At 63.9% G+C, this 16,885-nt stretch overlaps 2 protein-coding genes across 5 annotated transcripts; one reads left to right on the top strand and one right to left on the bottom strand.

Annotated features, from left to right (window-relative positions):
• Nucleotides 1–13: 13 nt before the first annotated feature.
• TSR3 (TSR3 ribosome maturation factor) lies at nucleotides 14–2,661 on the top strand. Of its 2 annotated transcripts, none has more exons than XM_024759565.1 (7): nucleotides 14–192; nucleotides 293–397; nucleotides 443–557; nucleotides 913–1,106; nucleotides 1,591–1,770; nucleotides 1,945–2,008; nucleotides 2,286–2,661. In XM_024759565.1, the coding sequence occupies exons 1-7, from the start codon at nucleotides 81–83 to the stop codon at nucleotides 2,443–2,445; spliced, it is 930 nt and encodes a 309-aa protein (XP_024615333.1). In that variant the 5' UTR covers nucleotides 14–80; the 3' UTR covers nucleotides 2,446–2,661. The 2 variants fall into 2 exon arrangements, with proteins under 2 accessions (XP_024615333.1, XP_024615332.1); XM_024759564.1 differs by having other exon boundaries at nucleotides 293–376; nucleotides 422–557; nucleotides 2,286–2,659.
• BAIAP3 (BAI1 associated protein 3) lies at nucleotides 2,443–16,844 on the bottom strand. Of its 3 annotated transcripts, none has more exons than XM_024759559.1 (34): nucleotides 16,745–16,844; nucleotides 12,546–12,686; nucleotides 12,203–12,290; nucleotides 11,970–12,050; nucleotides 11,541–11,648; nucleotides 10,986–11,045; nucleotides 10,788–10,854; nucleotides 10,484–10,679; nucleotides 10,191–10,235; nucleotides 9,985–10,062; nucleotides 9,771–9,873; nucleotides 9,352–9,459; nucleotides 9,164–9,259; nucleotides 8,929–9,032; nucleotides 8,569–8,689; nucleotides 7,959–8,083; nucleotides 7,776–7,866; nucleotides 7,350–7,406; nucleotides 7,145–7,242; nucleotides 6,990–7,041; nucleotides 6,771–6,901; nucleotides 6,493–6,616; nucleotides 6,271–6,414; nucleotides 6,086–6,178; nucleotides 5,794–5,985; nucleotides 5,646–5,714; nucleotides 5,469–5,548; nucleotides 5,292–5,400; nucleotides 4,803–4,874; nucleotides 4,578–4,658; nucleotides 4,373–4,493; nucleotides 4,176–4,299; nucleotides 3,888–4,093; nucleotides 2,443–3,795 (listed from the first exon to the last, which is right to left on the bottom strand). In XM_024759559.1, the coding sequence occupies exons 2-34, from the start codon at nucleotides 12,674–12,676 to the stop codon at nucleotides 3,692–3,694; spliced, it is 3,459 nt and encodes a 1,152-aa protein (XP_024615327.1). In that variant the 5' UTR covers nucleotides 12,677–12,686; nucleotides 16,745–16,844; the 3' UTR covers nucleotides 2,443–3,691. The 3 variants fall into 3 exon arrangements, with proteins under 3 accessions (XP_024615327.1, XP_024615328.1, XP_024615329.1); XM_024759560.1 differs by having other exon boundaries at nucleotides 7,959–8,080; XM_024759561.1 differs by having other exon boundaries at nucleotides 3,687–3,795; nucleotides 3,952–4,093.
• Nucleotides 16,845–16,885: the final 41 nt, after the last annotated feature.

Raw genomic sequence — 16,885 nt, 5'->3', positions numbered from 1 at the left:
GTTCGACTCCTGCGCAGAGGCGCGCCTCGGCTGCCTGAGAAGTTGCGAGCGGGCGGGACTCCCGGGCTTTGCTCCCAGCCATGGGCCGCCGCAGGGCAGCCCATGGGCCGGGGGCCGAACGTGGCCGCACTCGGCGCCCCGCGGGCCGCTCTCTGGAGGCTTTCGCGGAGGAGGTGGGCGCCGCGCTACGCGGTGAGTGGGGCGTGATCCGGAGCGGGGGCGGGGGTCGGAGGCCCAGGGTCAAGTCGCGGAGCCGCGGCTGAGGCCGGGTCCCCTTCTGTGCCCGGTGTAGCGTCCGTGGAGCCAGAGGCGGCCGAGGACGAGGGCGCCCCGGGCCCTGCGCACCTGCCCTGCGCTCTGGCCATGTGGGAGCTGGGCCACTGCTGCCCCCGGCGCTGCATTCTGGCCATGTGGGAGCTAGGCCACTGCGACCCCCGGCGCTGCACCGGACGCAAGCTGGCGCGCCTGGGACTGGTGCGCTGCCTACGTCTGGGCCACAGGTTCGGCGGCCTCGTGCTCAGCCCCGTGGGCTCCCAGTACGTGTCCCCTGCAGACAGGTAGGCGGGAGAGGACAGGGTGTGGGGGTGGGGAGGGCGGGGTGCCTCCTGAGACTTTTCTTAATGAGACCCCTACTCTGGCGCATCCTTCTTTTCAGGGCTCACCTATTTGCACTGATCTGTCTAGTTTGCCCCCATTACCTAGGGCAAAGCCCAGGATGCCGCAGGTTTCAATAAACGTTTGTTGAGTGAATAAATGAGCTTTCTCTAGGAACACCTCCCCCCCAGCTGCCTCAAAAGCTTGGCCCATGAGAGTCCCTGGGGGTCATTGGGATGGGGAAATGATGCCGCTGAATCCCCAGTGGGGCCAGCACCAAGTTGACCCCAGAACCAAGCCCTACGCTGCTCCTGGCAGACAGTTGGTGGCACAGTCCGGGGTCGCCGTCATCGACTGCTCCTGGGCCAGACTGGATGAGACTCCGTTTGGGAAGATGCGAGGGAGTCACTTGCGGATCCTGCCCCACCTGGTGGCTGCCAACCCTGTGAACTATGGCCGGCCTTGCAGGCTCTCCTGCGTGGAGGCCTTTGCTGCCACCTTCTGCATCCTGGGTGAGTGTCAGGGCCTGGCAGCCTGGAGTCTGGCTGTGCTCCCAGCAGTGTTTTTTCTGCTGCAAGTCCCAGGAGGAGCATGACCATGTACGGGGAGATGGCCAAGGTTTCATCCTAACTCCCACTTAAGTCCTCGCCATGCGGGGTTGAGGTGGAGGCAGAACACTTCGCTGGCCTACATGCACCTGTATTTGGCCCTCGTTGTCAGGGCACCACCGCCCTGAGAGTCCTTTGTTACCAAAGCTCACCCCCAGAGACCTTATGGTCCACATGGAGGCCCAGGTGGGTGGCCCTGTGAGACTCCCTGTGGGGAGAGGGACTTAATGGGCTACTGAGGCAGAGGCTCATGAGTGGGCATGGGCTGTCTGGACCGTGGGAAAGTGTCAGCGGGACTTTTAGTTCCTGGGACAGAAGGAACCAGCGGCAAGGGTGACAGGAGAGGGATTGTCCACATCCTTGGAATTCCTGTTTCCTGCACCAACAGGTTTTTCAGACCTTGCTGTCATTTTGCTACGGAAGTTCAAGTGGGGCAAGGGCTTCCTAGACCTGAACCGCCAGCTCCTGGACAAGTATGCAGCCTGCAGTGGCCCAGAGGAGGTGCTGCAGGCAGAGCAGGAGTTCCTGGCCCACACCAAGGAGCACTCCGAGGAAGAGGAGGAAATCGGTGAGGCCTGGCACAGACACAAGCCCCCTGGGTGGGAGCCAGCACCCTCCAGGCCTGCCACCTCCTTTGAGAAGCCTGGGGGTTGGGGGGAACCTTCCTGCCACAGCTGTGGGATGCTTGGTTCTGCTCCAGGCTCACCTACAGGTCGCTTTCCTCTTTGATTCCTCGATTCAGATCCCTTTGATGTGGATTCAGGGCGAGAGTTTGCAAACCCCAACAGGCCTGTGTCTGGCCCCCGGTAGGTCCTTGGGCTTCCCAAGTTTCATGACAGCTCAGACCCAGGGCTCCCCTCCGCCTCTGGCCTCAGCCATTCCTGCTGCAGGGTGGGGTGGTGTCCTAAACAACACCAGGATGCCTTTCTGAGTGCGGAGAAGGGAAGGTGGATGTCCTGATGGAGGGATTTCAGTTTTGAGAGGACAGGGAATAGGAATCTGTCCTCAGCTTAGGGGCTTTGGTGAATGAGTGGGGAGGGGTGTTACCTCAGACTGGCCAGTGAACGCACCCCTCCCTCCCAGGCTGCCCAGAGACAGGGCTGACAGTGACACCGAGGAGGAGTCTGAGGAACTTGGGCCTGACCCCAAAGACGGGGGAGGCAGCAGCAGCAGCCCTGAAGAGACAGAGACCAGCGTCCCCACAGAGATTTGGAAAGGAATCAAGAAACGGCAGAGAGACTGAAAGCTGCAGACATGTATATTTTCCGAGGCAGAGTGACGAGGACATCTAGAGATGGCAGTGGAACTTGCGGGAACACACACACAGGCCTGGTGGCCTGCCTCAGCCCCTGCAGCTGCCAGCAGGACTGGACTCTGGGTTTTCTCCCTGTGCTTCTAACCCGGCCTTGCTCTGGGTCCTGCCTCAGAGCCCTCCCAATGAAGCTGCAAGCCAAGGAGACCCCTGTGTGAGCCTCTGCTTCTCTGCGCTTGGCCTGGGGGTTTGGGGGGACCCTCAGCCTCTAGTGAGGCAGACCCTGCCTAGAAGGGTCTGGGATGTGGGGATGGGGCTGCGGGGTAGGTCTTGTGTGGGCACCCATGCGTTCGTGAAAATAAATGCCAGATAGCTGGCCAGTTGGCATGGAGCCCCTTACACTGACCAGCCTTGAATGACATCCTCAGCCAGAGACCCTGGGCCTGTCAGCTGGGTGGGGACTGGAGACCTGTGCAGCTCTCAGGCAAACCACCTTCCACATGCCCTCTGGGGTGGAGGGTCCCTGGAGAAGGGGGGGGACACTGCACATGTTCACCCTCTCCCCCCAAAACCTGGATTGTCCAGACTCAAAACGCACCTTCCTGCCTTTCCACCTAGTGAGGCCTTGCCTCAGCCCTGGAGAGACAAGGACAGAACTTCCTTTAGGACAGGGCTCTCCCCTGTAGCACTGGTGACATTTAGGGGTGAACCATTCTTTGTTGGGGGGGGGAGGGTTCATGGCAGGACGTCAAGCCTAGTCTCTACCCACGGGTGCTAATAGCACAGCCTTCACCCACTCCCCAGTTGTGACTGACTACCAAAAATGTCTCCAGGCAGCACCTAATGTCCCCTGGGGGGCAAGGCTGCCCCATGAGAGCCCTGCTTTAAGACCAGCACCCTCCTGCCCTGTGGCTGTGGAACCTGAGGGAAGGTGGGAAGCTCACCTGGCGGCCAGGCCTGCTCTCTCTGCTCCAGGGTGGGGGGGTGGGTAGCTGCTGGCCAGACCTTGCCCAGTCGGCCGTGCTGATCCAGTGGGGTGGGGCTTACTGGGCACAGAAGGTTCACAGCACACACCACAGAGACATGACCAGGGCAAAAGGGAGCCCAGGGAGTCCAGCCACAGCATACACACCACGAAGCAGGGGAAGGGGCACCATGAGCCCGGCTGCACAAAGCTGACCACGGCGAGAGAACAACACGGGGACTTGGGGAGGGCCTGGCTGGCGGCCGCAGGGGCTCAGGGGTCCGCCTCCATGTACTTCTCCAGCTCCTTGAGTCTCTTGACAAACTCCTGCGCCTCCTTGTTGTTGCGGCCCTCCAGCATCCTAAGCGCCGATCTCACTGCGGGCGGGTGGTGGGGGGACGGGACGGGGCCAGCGTCAGCCCCGGCTGGCCCCGCCCTTAGCCCTGCCCCCGCCCCGCCCCTCACTCACCCTGGGCTCTGGGCCGGCGCAGGTGCAGGGTGACCGGCTGCCCGGCCCTCGCGCTCCCTCCCACCTGGGGCCTCGCGACGCCGCCAATGCTGCCCAGGCCCAGGGCTGCCTCCCCCGCGAAGTCGTTGGTGGACAGCCAGTCGTGGTCCATGACGGTGAACAGCACGCAGGCGCCCCGGCGGCGGCAGGCCTCTGCGGGCACGGAGCTGGGGGCGGGGGGAGGTGGGCGGTGGTCACCTGGAACCCTGCTCCGGGCTCCGGACGGGCAGGGCAGGGAGGGACACTCACAAGTAGAAGAGCTCGTCGTACACGGGGTGCAGCGTCCGGCTCTTGACCTGGGTCCTCTGACTGCGGACCAGAGGGAAAAGGTGCGGCGGGCCCAGCTCCACGATCACAAAGGGGTCGCTCAGGCCTAGGGACACGGTTGTGAGCGGACCACGCCGCCGTCCCCGCCAGCCCCGCCTCGCCGCACCCCTCCCCCGCACCGTTGGCGTCCAGGGGGAGCAGGTCGGCGGCGTGCAGCACCTCCACCACCAGCCGCTGTTCGGCCGCCTCGTAGTGGCAGCGGACGCTCAGGCGCCCAAACCGGTTGTGCTCCAGGGACCTCTGTGGAAAAGCCAGGGGGCCGGTGAGCCGGAGCCCGGGTACTCCCGGAGGCGGGGCCTCGTGCCCACACCTGGGCCGCACTACCTGCTTGAGCTTGTCCAAGTAGTACTGCTCGATGCACTCCCGGGTGGAGCACTGGTGCAAGCGCAGCTCCTCCTCCAGCCTCTGCAGGAAGGAGGAGGCCCCTGGTGATGCCGGCAGCTCCTCACGGCCCCATTTCACGTGTGGGGCGTGGATGAACTCAAACTTGGGTCTCTGGCGTCCACCCCTCCCCCTTCCTCTGTCAGAGGCCCCAGGGCCAAACTTCACCTTGTAGCTTCCATCCCTCAGGCTCTCCAGGGGCAAACCCTGGCCCTCAGCGTGGAAAAAATTGACCAGGGCCTGCGGCGGGGCAAGAAGGGAGAGAGATCAGGGGTGAGGTGGGTGCTGGGGACCGAGAGTGGAGACAAATGGAGCCTTGAGCAGCACCCAGCTCGGGCTCTCGGGAGCCCAGGGCAGAGCCACTCACACCTGGGGCACATCAGAAGCCCCCAGGAAGCTTGGGAAAATGTCGGTGCCTGAGGCCAGATAGCTGTCTTAACAGGTGGCCCAGGTGCTTCTGACACAGGTGGACTGGGGGAAGGAGATGCTGCCCTGGTGGGTTCCCCAAGGAGGGGTGTCCAGGGAGGGCCTGGCATCCCAGCACGGTGCAGCAGGGCAGCTGGGAAGGGTCAGCAGCCTTGTCGCCCTGGGCCTGGGGTTGGGGGGGAGCCAGGAACTGGGAGCTGCAGCAGGAAGGGCTCTTCCACATGGCCCTACCTCCAGCGTGAAGTGGAAGCGCCCATAGAAGTCAGCAGACACGTCACGGTTTGCGCCCAGAGCCTGCAGAATAGCCTGTAGCAGCAGCTCCCAGAGGGCCTCCAGCACCCTGTAGGGACACTCGGCATCTGTGACTGGACACTGGGCCAGCCCTGCTCCACCTGCCCGGTACCATACCTGCTCAGGTTCTCCTTCACCAGCGAGGCGTTCAGCAGAGCCAGCTTCTCGTCCAGGTACTTCAGGAGCGGGGCCATGGCCTGCAGGCAGGGTCCTCAGGCTGGGACTGAGCCTGGGCCCCCACCCCACACACGCATTCCCCACCATGCCCAAGCCCTCACCTGGCTGGGCACTCACCTCCTCGTTCTGGATGGAGTCAGGCGAGAGGCTGATGTGCTGCACGTACTTCCTGATGTCACCCACCATCTGTGGGAGGACGGCGTTCAGCACCAAGTTGGGGTGCAGGGAGGGGGCAGCCAGGTCCCGCCCCACCATCCCTGCCCACCTTGGAGGTCAGGTGTGCCGTCACGGTTCGGGCCTCCCGCTGCAGGTCCTCATCCAGGGCCTGCATGCAGCTAAGCAGGGGACGCGGGAGCACACCCTCAAGGCCTGGAGCCCCCTCCGGCCACGCCAGGCCACGTAGCGCCTGGCCAGCAGCCTTGCGCAGGAGCTCCACGTCGTTGAGGACCACGCAGAGCTGGGGAGGTGTGCCGGACATGTGTGGGTTGGCAGTCAGGTGGTGGCCCCACCATGCCTCCTCCTCCCCGCAACTGGCCCCTCCCCGCCCATCGGCTCACTGGCTCGCTCACTGCCTCGCCTGCTGCCCCAGGCTGAGTGTCCACCTTCTTCCGCAGCAGCTCTGTGTAGAAGAGGGCGGCTTCACACAGGTCCTGGGGTGGAAGATAGGGGCTCAGGAGCTGTGGGACATGTCCCCTGGCCCTGTTGCCCCTCTAGACCCCGATCTCCTCTTGGGAGTCCCCACCTGGCTGAGCTGGGTGCCCAGCCCCTGGGCCTGGGCAGGGTCTGGCCATGCCAGGCGGGCCCACAGCTCCTGGATGTGGCTGAAGCAGAGGCTTGCAGTGGCTGCGGAGCTGCTGTGCTTGGAGGAGGAATCCATAGGCTCCAGCTAGGAAGCAGGGGGAAGCCTTGGTTGTGAGGGTGCCCTGGATGAGCCCAGCACCCTCAGGTCTGGGTGCTCACTCACCGTGTCCACATCCACGGCTCCCTGAAGCCTCCACCTGGCTTGGTCCCGCAGCACCTGCAGCCAAAGCTTCACAGCAGGCAGGAATGGGGCATGGATGCCAGCCAGGGCAAGGGAGCGGCTGTCCCTGCAGTGGGAGGCCAGCAGTCAGAGCTCACCCCAACTCAGACACCTTGAGCCAACATGTCCCAGGTTCCTAGCCTAAGGAGGCCCCGAGGAGAGTCTCTTGCACAGAGTCCTCCTAGAGGAGACTGGAGGACAGGTGGGGGCAGGACACCCACCGGCCCGGGATGCTGCTCCAGAAGCGCTGGATGTCTGCCAGGGTCAGGTAGAGCTCAAAAAGCCCTGAGGCCACCTCGAGGGTCATCTTCGGGCTCAGCTCCTCCGTCAGCACCCATGCCTCTTCAGCCACCTGCCCAGGAGGGTGGAGTCAGACTGCCAACAACAGGAAACCCAGGTCCCTTCCCAGCCAGGGGGCTCTCCCCAGGCGACCTCCTCACCAGACGCTCCAGCTGCCGAAAGGTGAGGGTGAAGAAGTCGATCTTGATGATGCTGCAAAGGACACACCTCAGACATCTGCTCTCCCTGCTCCCCAGCCCAGCAGCAGCACTTGAGGGGCTGGATGCAGGGGCAGCAGGGAGAGCGCTGGCCCCACCTGTGGAAGAGGCTGGCATAGATGCCATAGCAGGACTGCAGATCCTCGTAGACAGTGTCAGCCAGCTTGACCAGCCCTGCAAGGCGCTGTGGCCCCGGCTGCAAGGAAGCCCAGCACACTGACTTTCTGGCCTGCACCCACATGCTGCCCCCCCTCCCCTGAGCCACACCTGCTCCCCCTGACCCATGCCCCCCCTGAGTCACACCTGCTCACGAGGACTCTGGGAGTTCAGGAGCTTGTCGAACCATTCATGGTTCCCTCTCTGCAAAGGAAGCCGCCAAGGCAGCGTGGTGGGTGGTAGGGAAGAAGGACAATAAAGTGTGTGTGGTACAGCAGGTCCAGGCGGGGGCAGGGGCACGGGCAGGGCCGGAGCAGTTAGCCCAGACCAAGCTACCAGACACACCTTCAGGGCAGCAGCAATGTCCATGTTTAGCTCCGTCTCGAAGGGGCAGATCTCAAAGGAAGGCTGGAAGAGCTGCAGCTTGCCAAGACACCTGGGCGACCGGTCACCCACTGACTGGGGGTGTAGGGAAGAAGGACAATAAAGTGTGTGTGGTACAGCAGGTCCAGGCGGGGGCAGGGGCACGGGCAGGGCCGGAGCAGTTAGCCCAGACCAAGCTACCAGACACACCTTCAGGGCAGCAGCAATGTCCATGTTTAGCTCCGTCTCGAAGGGGCAGATCTCAAAGGAAGGCTGGAAGAGCTGCAGCTTGCCAAGACACCTGGGCGACCGGTCACCCACTGCCTGGGGGTGCCCCTCCCAGTCCCCTACCCCTACCCCACCCCCACCCCTCGTGCCAGCGGCTGCACCCACTTCAACAGCAGCTCCAGGCGGTAGACGGCTGTGCTGTTGGTGGCAGGGAAGTAGTCTCGGAGCTGGCGCAGCAACCGAAGCCCAAACTCAGAGAAGGCGGAGAAGCTGTCTGCCAGTCCCTCCTCCTGGGGGACAGGGCCCTTAAGAACTGACTCCTGAGTGCCCGCTCCACGGCAGAACCAGCCAGTCTACAAGGCTCTGCCCTGAGGAGCACCCTCCCTACCACCACCTCCAACCCCACTGGCCTTGCAGTGATGACCTCTCCAGCCCCTGCCTCCGCAGCTCCCCCTGGAGACACAGACGCCCTCAGGGCCTTTGCACCACCAGCTGTGCCTCCTGCGAGCTGGCCCACTCCCTCTGTTGCTCGCGGGGCTGAAGCGGCACGGCCTCCCTCCCTCGGGACTCCATCAAGGTATCGCACACCCGATCCTGGGACCGCACAGCACGTGCCCTCTCCTAGGTCCCGCAGTTTGTCCGTTTGTTTTTAACCACCTACCGCACCCGCAAGCTGTGCATCCCACCAGGGCAGGACTCTGGCCGTCCCTGCCTGCCCCAGCCCGAGCAGCTCCACAGCACACGCCCCAGAAACAGCATTTTCAGCCGAGCCCACCTGCTCCTGGGGCAGCGAGGCCGCCTCTTCCCAGTGTGCCTGCATATCTTCCAGCAGCCCCAGCAGGTAGCCGTAGTCCAGGGTGCGCGTCTGATGGTGGCGGCTGCTGACCTGCCAGTGCCTGCAGGGCCCCAGCCCAGGGTCAGGGCAGCGGCCTTGGGGCCGGGACCAGGAGGAAACCGGCGCCCCTCCAACTCACAGCACAGCCCCTTTCCGAGACCCGCCCCTCCAGTGCCCCGCCTCTCGCGACACGGCCCCGCCCATGTACTTGCAGTTTCGCTCGCTGAGGCTCCGCCCCTCCCACCGCCCTTCCGCCCCGTCGGGGCCCTGCCCTCTTGCGTCGCGGCCTCGCCCACTCACAGCACAGCCAGCTGCAGCGCCGACAGGTTGCTCTGGGCGCCGTGCAGGCAGAGCACGGTGGCCGCAGGCCCGCTGAGCTCACCGCGCCAGCTGCTCGAGTTGGGCTGGGGGACGGGCCGGGCGTGGGTGGAGGCGGGAGACCCCCATCCCCTCTCGTCCCCCAGGTCCCCGGCCTCCCCCTCTCACCCTCCGCACGCCGCGCTTGGCTGCCCCCGGGGCCCGAGGGCGGCGCTACCTCCTCGGCTTGGTGCTCGAACTGCAGCAGACGGCTGAGCAGCAGCAGGTAGGACAGGAAGCCCGAGCGCCCGCGCTGGCTCATGCTCGTGTCCCTCTGGAACGCAGGGCCCGCCGGTCACCAGCCCTGCCCAAGCCCATGGGCTGGGGCGCAGGGCCGCAGGCCGGGGGTCCCCCTTGGCTTCCCACCTGTGTGGTGATCAGCTTGAGGACCAGCTGGCAGTCCCCCTGCACGCGGGAGGCGCTGGAGCGCGGTTCCAGTTTGAACCAGCGGTCCTCACCAGCCACGGGCACCTCCTGGGGAAAGGGGGTTCAGATTGGCGATTCTGCCTCCCTCTTCCTCCCGCACAGACTGTCCGCAGGACCGTGGGGAGAAAACAGGCCTCCGCTTCCCACTGAACACGGGTAACCAGCACAGGGAGCGCTTAGGGGTGCCTGGACCCCTGGAGGCTGTCCCTCCCCCACTTCTCCCAGCATGGTGCCCCCCCAGCCCCAGAAAGATGGGAGACTGTTGGGGGCATCACAGGACATAGCCAGCAGTGGTATCCCAGGAAGGCGGGGCACCCATGAGCAGGTGTTCCATGAGTGACGCCCCGACAGCCACTCACCCGGATGGGTATGTTGAGGCACCCCAGGAAGTCATCGGTGTGGTCCTCCGTGGGCCCTGCTGTCCCATTTGTGCGGGCAGACTTGACAATCTGTTTGAAATACCTGGGGGCGGTAGGGTGGGCGTCACACCTGAGGTCCCTGAGGAGCCACCACCTGCTGGCCCCTGTGGCCGAGCTGTGAGTGTCAGGAGCACAAGGGTCCCACCTGCCATACCTGCTCATGCCTTTTAGGCCAATGACTTCATTCAGCTTCCTGCATGCTTCCACCAGGGACACATCATCATCATGATCCCTAAGGGTGGGGCGAGGTGGGGGTACCTGGCTGGTCTGGAGCCCAGCCTGGCCCTGACTGCCTCCTCCCGCTCTCCCCAGACCAGAGGCGCCCACATCCCCTGCCCTGCAGGGCACAGGGGCCTATACCAGATGTCCAGGTGCAGCTGGTCGGTGCTGACATCCTCAATCTCACTATAAGGAGAACAGAGAGATACCCTTTAGGGTCCAGGTGATCCTCTGCCCGGAGCTGGGGCAGGGACCATTTCTGAGCCTCAGTCTCTTCCTCTGAAAAATGGGCATAGGACCAGCCCCTCAGTTCCCTGGGGCAGGCACTGAGACTGCATACAGGCACAGCTGCCACATGCAACCCCAGGACCAGCCTGGCACCGCAGCAGACCCTGCCCAACCACCCTGCCATCCAGCTGGACAAGGGGCCTTACAAGAGGAAGTGCTCCTTCCACACAGGGTTCAGGGTGCTGCTCTTGACCTCAGTGACCTGGATGCACTTGGCCGGCAGTGGACCACTACGCTTGCTGCCCTTGCGGAAGCTGAAGCGCTGCTCCTTGTGTGGGCCCGGCTCCCTCAGGGTGCCTGAGGCCGGCAGGATGCCCAACATGCAGTACGGGTCACTGAAACCTGGGACATGGCAGGTGTCTCAGCCCCTGACCCCTGACCCCAGGCCCTCCCGTGACCCCCAGACCTGAGCTAGCCAACGTCCCGGCTGAGCTAGCCAACCCCACTCACCGTTGGGGTCTTTGGCCAGCAAGTTCTTGGCACGCATGACGGAGACTTTCAGGGCATATGTGGGAGCCTGTGGGTGGGTGGGGGTGTGAGGGCCTCTCGGGGGTCAGCGTGTACCCAGCCCTGTGCCCCCTCCACCCCGAGCCCCCGCACACGAGCACTGCACTGGTCAGCGTCTGCCCAGGTGGGCGGCAGCCTCACCTTGGCCTTCTTCACACGCTCCATGGCCTCAGCATGTTCCTCGGGGCTGGTGCCGAACACCTGCACAGGGCAGGCAGGTGTGAGGGCCCAGGTTCCGCTGAAGCAGTGCTGGCTATTGTCCTGGGGGCCTCACGGGGTTGGGGGAGCACACACAAGTGAGGAATAAAGGTGTCTGTCCATCTGTTGGTTTGTCCTTTCTACTTTTTTTCTGTGTGTCTGTCTGTCCATCCTTCTCTGTATGTCCTATATCTGTCTACCTGTCCTTTCCTGTGTTGTTTATATTTGTCTCTGTGTTCATCTGTCTGTTTTTGTGTTCTTCTGTTTGAATGTGTCTGTGTGTCCGTCCATCACTCCATCTTTCTGGGCATGCCTATCAGCCCGTTTGTGTCTGCCTGTGCATGTGTGTGTGTGTGTGTGTGTCTTGTGTACATGGGGCAAATCTGTGTGTGTTGTTCAGGTGATAGTGACATAAGCACGTGGGGGAAAGTGCCTCAGTCCTCCCCAGAGATGGGGAGGGGCCAGGCCAGGAGGGTGGGTGGGGCCAATGGGGCTCACCTGCTGCAGGTAGCTCAGTAGGGCCCCCTGGTCATCCACCTGGTCGGGGCCCATGGTCCCTGCGCGGTAAAGGACTGTGTACAAGGCTTCCTCATAGAGCATCTCCACCTGCAGGTGGGGAGGGGAGCACATGCTGAGTCCCGTCCACCCTGTCCCTGTCTCTCCTCAGCCCCGGGCTCTGGACACAGGGGGTCTCAGGCTCCTCGAGTCCACCCTGTGTGCCCAGCCCCCAGCAGCTCCTCCCACTGGCAGAGCCCAATCCCTGCCTCTGTGCCTTTGCACCTAGCAGGCCCTCCACTGGGGGTCCCTCCTCACCCCTGATCTCTGTTCGCTTCCATGGGGAGGCCTGGCCCACCCACCCCAGACCCTAAGTCTGGCACACAGAGGTACTTACAGCCCCTCCTGGGGCCAGGCCCCCTTGCCCCTTACCTCCTCTTGGGTCAGGGCTCTAAGGCCACGGCTGGGGTCCATGGGCTCTGTGGGGGCTGGGGAGCTACTGCGCAGGAGGACCTGTGAAGGGCACCGGGTGAGGGCCTCTGTGGCTCCCGGGGCCAGTGGGGCGCAGAGTGCTCCAGGGAGGGAGGGAGTGGAGGGCGGAGGGGCAGGTGGGGAGGCCTGGCCCAGCACCCCATGCCAGGCAGCAGTGCCCGTGCTATCCGCACCTCGGGGCATGGCAGGCCCTGTCTGCTTTCCCCCTTCTTCAGGATGAGGCGCATCTGGGCAAAGAACTCCACACCATCTCCGGGTTTCCTGCCAAGAAAGCCCAGACTCGGGGTCAGCAGACCCTCCCCGAAGCTACAGCTCACAGCACGTGCCGGCCCACACGACTCAAGGGTCTCTGCATGTCTGGGGGTGAGGTATGATGCCCCCCATGGCCTTGGGTTCAGAGCCTCCTGGGCTCCCCCCAGGGGCCATGCTGGGCAGCTGGTGTGTGAGGTCAGCGAAGGAAGGGGGGTCCCGGTGCAGGTGACCGTGACCATGCGGAGCGGGCTGTGGGGTACCCACCAGGCCCCAGCCGCGGGCTCCGGCACTTCGGTGCTGCTGCTCGCCGGCTCCTCCTCAGTCCTCCGGCGGAAGGATGGGCACACCTGCACCTGCCTGAGCACGCTGCTCTTGATCTCCAGCAAGGTGGACATGGTGGGTGGCCTGCGGGCAGAGAGCACAGCCACAGCCTCCGGTCGGGCCACTTGCTCATTCGCTGGTGTCGCCATACTGTCCCCAATGATCAAATCAGATGCCACCCTGAGCAATGACTGAGGTGTCCCCCGTTACTCAGAGGTGCCCACTGCTGGGGTCAGGGGCTCCAGCCCCTCACAGGGCTGCAGACTTGCTCAGTCCAAGCCCTATCCCTTCCCACAGGTTCTGGCCACCCAGACCAGAATGACTAGTACTGAGCTGGCTTCAGGGGATGCCCGGGGCCCATTCCTCACTCAACACAGAGGATCCCTTTCCGTCCCAGTGTGGTATCTGGGCTGCTCCAGGCAGGATGCTACGTGGTGGCTCAGCTGCCATGGCAACATGGGCAATTGGAGCCGGACAGGAGAGTGAGCGGGAGCTGTGGCCCCACAACCCACACTTGCCAAAAGAGGAGTAGGCCCTGCTCTGGGGACACCTTCCTGTCCAGGTGGCTAGGCCCTGGGATGCCCCTGAGGGGCAAGCGGCTCTCACTGCCAACTCCAGTTCCCCCGGCCTGACCAGCCTTTGCTGTTACACCCACACACAGCCTCCAGGTGTCTCAGTGTCCCCTGCAGACCCCGCTGGGAAGGGCAAGATGATAGCTAAGCCACCAAGGGCCCCTGAGCCTGCCTCTTCCACCCCATGGCCTGGCCCAGGCACCCACCTCGGCCCTGGGTCAGGCAACAACCTCCGGCCCTGGGCCCCCTGGATCCCCAGGGTGGTCTTCTGTTCCCCCGTTGAAAACCATCAGGGCAAAGTGAAGACCCTTTCCTGGGCCACCTCTGCCACTTGGTGCCACCACTCGGGCTCCCTGCCCCAGGCTTGCTGGCCTCTTGTGCAGGACGCACCGTGCTCCCCTCGGCCCACCTGGGGGCCTTCCCACTGTCTGGGTCCCCTCATTGTCCACTCTTGAGCACCCCCCCGCCCCCACAGGGCCAGGCACATCAGCCTGAGCCTGCCATTTTCATTTGACAAAATAGGAAATGGGGACCCAGCCAGATCCAACTCTACTTGCCCTGATCTCACAGGCACTTAGCAATGGGAGAGCCAGGTGAGACCCGCCCCTGCCCTGTGTGCCCGCTGCTCAGGGGCTGGGCCTGTGCTTGTGCAAGTCTCTGTTTACCAGCACTGCCCCTTCCTGGACTCATGTTCTGCTGGGAGAGCCAGGGCCAGGCACACCTGCCACCTTGTGGGTCCTAAACAGACTTTTTGAGCAAACCAGGTCTGTCTCTGGGTGGGCCCAGGCTGCCATCCCTGGTCTGCGACCCCCACCAGCTCTCAGCTCCTCGTCCTGTTCCCTGATCCTCCAACCCTGGACCTGTGGTGCCCAGGGGACACTGGGCTCAGAGGGTCTCATCTGGCCAGACACGAGAGCTGGGACAGGGAAGGCAGGTGGCTCAGCCCCCATGAGCTCCCCCCACCATACCTGTCAGCGCCTGCCCCTGGGGGCCTCTACCCAAGATGGGGGCTCCGCAGCCTCTGCACGCACTTCCCGAAGCTGTCACCCTACAGCTGGCAGTGAGGTCCCGAGGGGGCTAGGCCTCACGGGCCCCCTTTTCCTCTCTAGCTGAGTGGAAGAGGCTGCTCCCCCCACAGACCCCCAAAGCCAGGGAGCAGCCACTGCTTTAGCTGTTGCCACGGCAACCACCAGCTGCGTCTGCATGTGACAGGGGCTCCAGGGCTCACATTCCCAGAGATGAAGATGACGCAGGAGCCAAGTGGCCTGAGCTGCAGGGTTGGGGGCTTTCTCTGTGAGAACGAAATGTTCAAGGCAAGGCAGGCCACCTCCCCTGATAATCCTCAGACCAGCCCTGGAGAGGGGGTGCCACTCCGCTCCCCCACCTAGATGAGGAAACTGAGGTCCCGGGGTTAGGAACCCACCCAAGGCCACAGAGCCAGCAGGAGGCCCGGAATGGAGTCGAGGTCTCCCCAGCTCTGGTGTCCGAGCGCTAAGCTCTTGGCTCGGCTTGAGTCTTGGGGTCCATCCAGATGGGCTGGCCTTCCCCTGTGCTGCGCGGCCCCTCCCTGCTCCTTTCCTCAGCCCATTGCCAGGATGGGGCAATAGTGGCGTCTGGGTGCAGGGGTCCAGGAGAGATGGCTCATCCCGAGCCCAGAAATTCCCTTTGTTCCCCTGGAAACCCTGGGCCGCCTGAGCAGTGATGACCTCACTGCACCCAACAGCCTGGGAGCCAGCCAGCACCTCCCCCAGAGCTGCCTTTGACAGTGGGCATGTGGCTGACCCCCAGGAAGCAGTCACTGGCTACAGGGGCCCTCAGCCTGTACAGGGCATAGTGAGCTGGGTACAGGGCTGCAGGGGACCCCCCATCTGTCTGACGGGCCCCATGGGACTCCTTCCTGAGCTCTCCATTTCTCGGTCCCAGGTCTGGCCGGCTGCTCAGAGCAGGACATGCCTGTACCCCTGCGTGTGCCTGGCCACCAGTTCCCATTTATCCAACGAACAAAGTGACGCGGGCCAAGGAGCTGAACGCCACACAGGCACTGGGCCCAGCTGAAAGTGACAGGCCTGCTGTGTTCCCGGGCTGTGCCCAAGGCCCAGGGTTGAATGGGAAATTATAATTTGCAAAGTGGATGTCACTGTCCCATTTCACATCCCAGGGCTGGGGTGAGCTGCCCTGAGCCAGGCCTTGAGCCCAGGGCTCAACGCCAAGCTGTCTCCTGCTAGCCCACTGGGGAGCCAGGGTGGCACTGAAGCAGGTAGGTCTGGCGCAGCTGAGCTGAACTGGAGGGCCAGCTCTCTCTCTAGTCAGAGTCCTCAGTGGCTAGCTGGCCACCCTTGGAGTGAATAAACACTTTCAGGGTGCTGGGGCCTTCTTACTGAAATCAGTTCCTGGAGACTTAGGGGTCGGGGGTCCACTGATGCCGCCGTGGGCATGTGTAAGGGGGTGGCAGGATGTCTGGCCCCACCAGCTAGCTGTCCCTGCTGCCCTGTTGGTCTTCTCTTCCCAGCCCAGCCCCCACCTGACCCCTCTCACTCTTCCTATAGGATTCCCGGCTCCCACCTCTCCCTGTCCTCATTGACTCTGCACACAGTGCTCCCCTGCACACAGCACAGCTGCAGTGCCTCATTGCAAATCACCTGGCATGCCCATTACAAATATTAGGGTCTCATCCCCACTTAATCCCCAGGGAGGGACCTGGGAATCTGTATTGTAACCAACTCTGTAGGTGGACCAAGAGCTCTGAAGCTTGAGGCTAGCTAGATGCTTCTAGAAGGAACGCATTTAAAATGAAATCCTCCGAGGTCCCCTCCCACTTGGCCAGGCCGGCCCCCTCTTACCTGTCTTCCCTCACCTGTTCACGCGGCGTTCCTCCCTCCCACTTCTCTCAGTGACATCCCCTCTCGCCCCTTCCGTCCCCCCTCTTCCCGAAGCTCCCCGTGAGAACCTCAGGCCCCCCAGTTCTGTCGGGGTGCTTCTCTCATTGGTGGGCGCTCGGTTCTGGAGCAGTTTGGAAACCTGGTGAGGGTGTATTTTTTTTGGACCCACCCAGACGTCTGGAGGGATTTGGAGAAAGCAAGGGGTCCTGCCAGGATCGGCAGAAGGGGGACGGAACTGGGCTCTAGGGGCGTCTTCCTCCCTGGAGGGTTGGCTGGGAAACCCCGCGGAGCGTCTCGGAGCAGGGCGGGGAGGTCCTCGGCCCCGGCCCACCTGCGGCTTCCCCCGGGGATGGCGCACCGGGTAGGAGCGGGGTCACCCTGCGCATCCCGGGGGCCGCCGGCAGACGGTGGTCCTGGAGTCCCGCGCCCCCCGCGGCAGGGAGGTCTGGTCCCCCCGCCCCTGCGCAGTGCGCACCCCGCTCCCGCCGGGTCCTGCTTCCGCGCTCCGAGGGCCGCTCCTCCAAGCCCACGCCGGCCTCCGTTTCCCCGGGGCAGACGGCTTGTCTTCTCGACCTCCCGGGGCCCGGGGTGGCGACGAGCGCGGCGCGGGAGCTGGACGGGCGGCTCTCCTGTACGTCGGTGGGGCGCCGGGCCGAGCTTCGACGGCCGGGCAGGAGCCCGCGGCACTCACCGTGGGCCGGGTGGCTGAGAAGTGGGGACAGTGCTCCTGCGGGCGCCGCGCTCGGCACCGGCTCCGGGGAGGCTTTGGCTGCGCAACCGCTCGCAGCTGCCAGAGCAGACAGCACAGCGCGGGCGCAGCGGCTGCAGGGGC

The sequence above is a fragment of the Neophocaena asiaeorientalis genome, unplaced genomic scaffold, assembly GCF_003031525.2.
Source record: "Neophocaena asiaeorientalis asiaeorientalis breed wild unplaced genomic scaffold, Neophocaena_asiaeorientalis_V1.1 scaffold254, whole genome shotgun sequence".
NCBI classification, from domain to species: Eukaryota; Metazoa; Chordata; class Mammalia; order Artiodactyla; family Phocoenidae; genus Neophocaena; species Neophocaena asiaeorientalis.
The sequence above is the reverse complement of the archived record's forward strand: the minus strand, read 5'-3'. Positions and strand labels throughout refer to the sequence as shown.

Coding starts and splice junctions, on each gene's coding strand:
- BAIAP3 (XM_024759559.1), bottom strand. CDS start 12,676: ATGTCCACCTTGCTGGAGATCAAGAGCAGCGTGCTCAGGCAGGTGCAG. Junction 11,046..11,540: donor TACTGAGCTACCTGCAGCAG/GTGAGCCCCATT, acceptor TGCCCTGTGCAG/GTGTTCGGCACCAGCCCCGA. Junction 6,179..6,270: donor TGGGCACCCAGCTCAGCCAG/GTGGGGACTCCC, acceptor CTTCCACCCCAG/GACCTGTGTGAAGCCGCCCT.
- TSR3 (XM_024759565.1), top strand. CDS start 81: ATGGGCCGCCGCAGGGCAGCCCATGGGCCGGGGGCCGAACGTGGCCGC. Junction 558..912: donor TACGTGTCCCCTGCAGACAG/GTAGGCGGGAGA, acceptor TGCTCCTGGCAG/ACAGTTGGTGGCACAGTCCG. Junction 2,009..2,285: donor AGGCCTGTGTCTGGCCCCCG/GTAGGTCCTTGG, acceptor CCTCCCTCCCAG/GCTGCCCAGAGACAGGGCTG.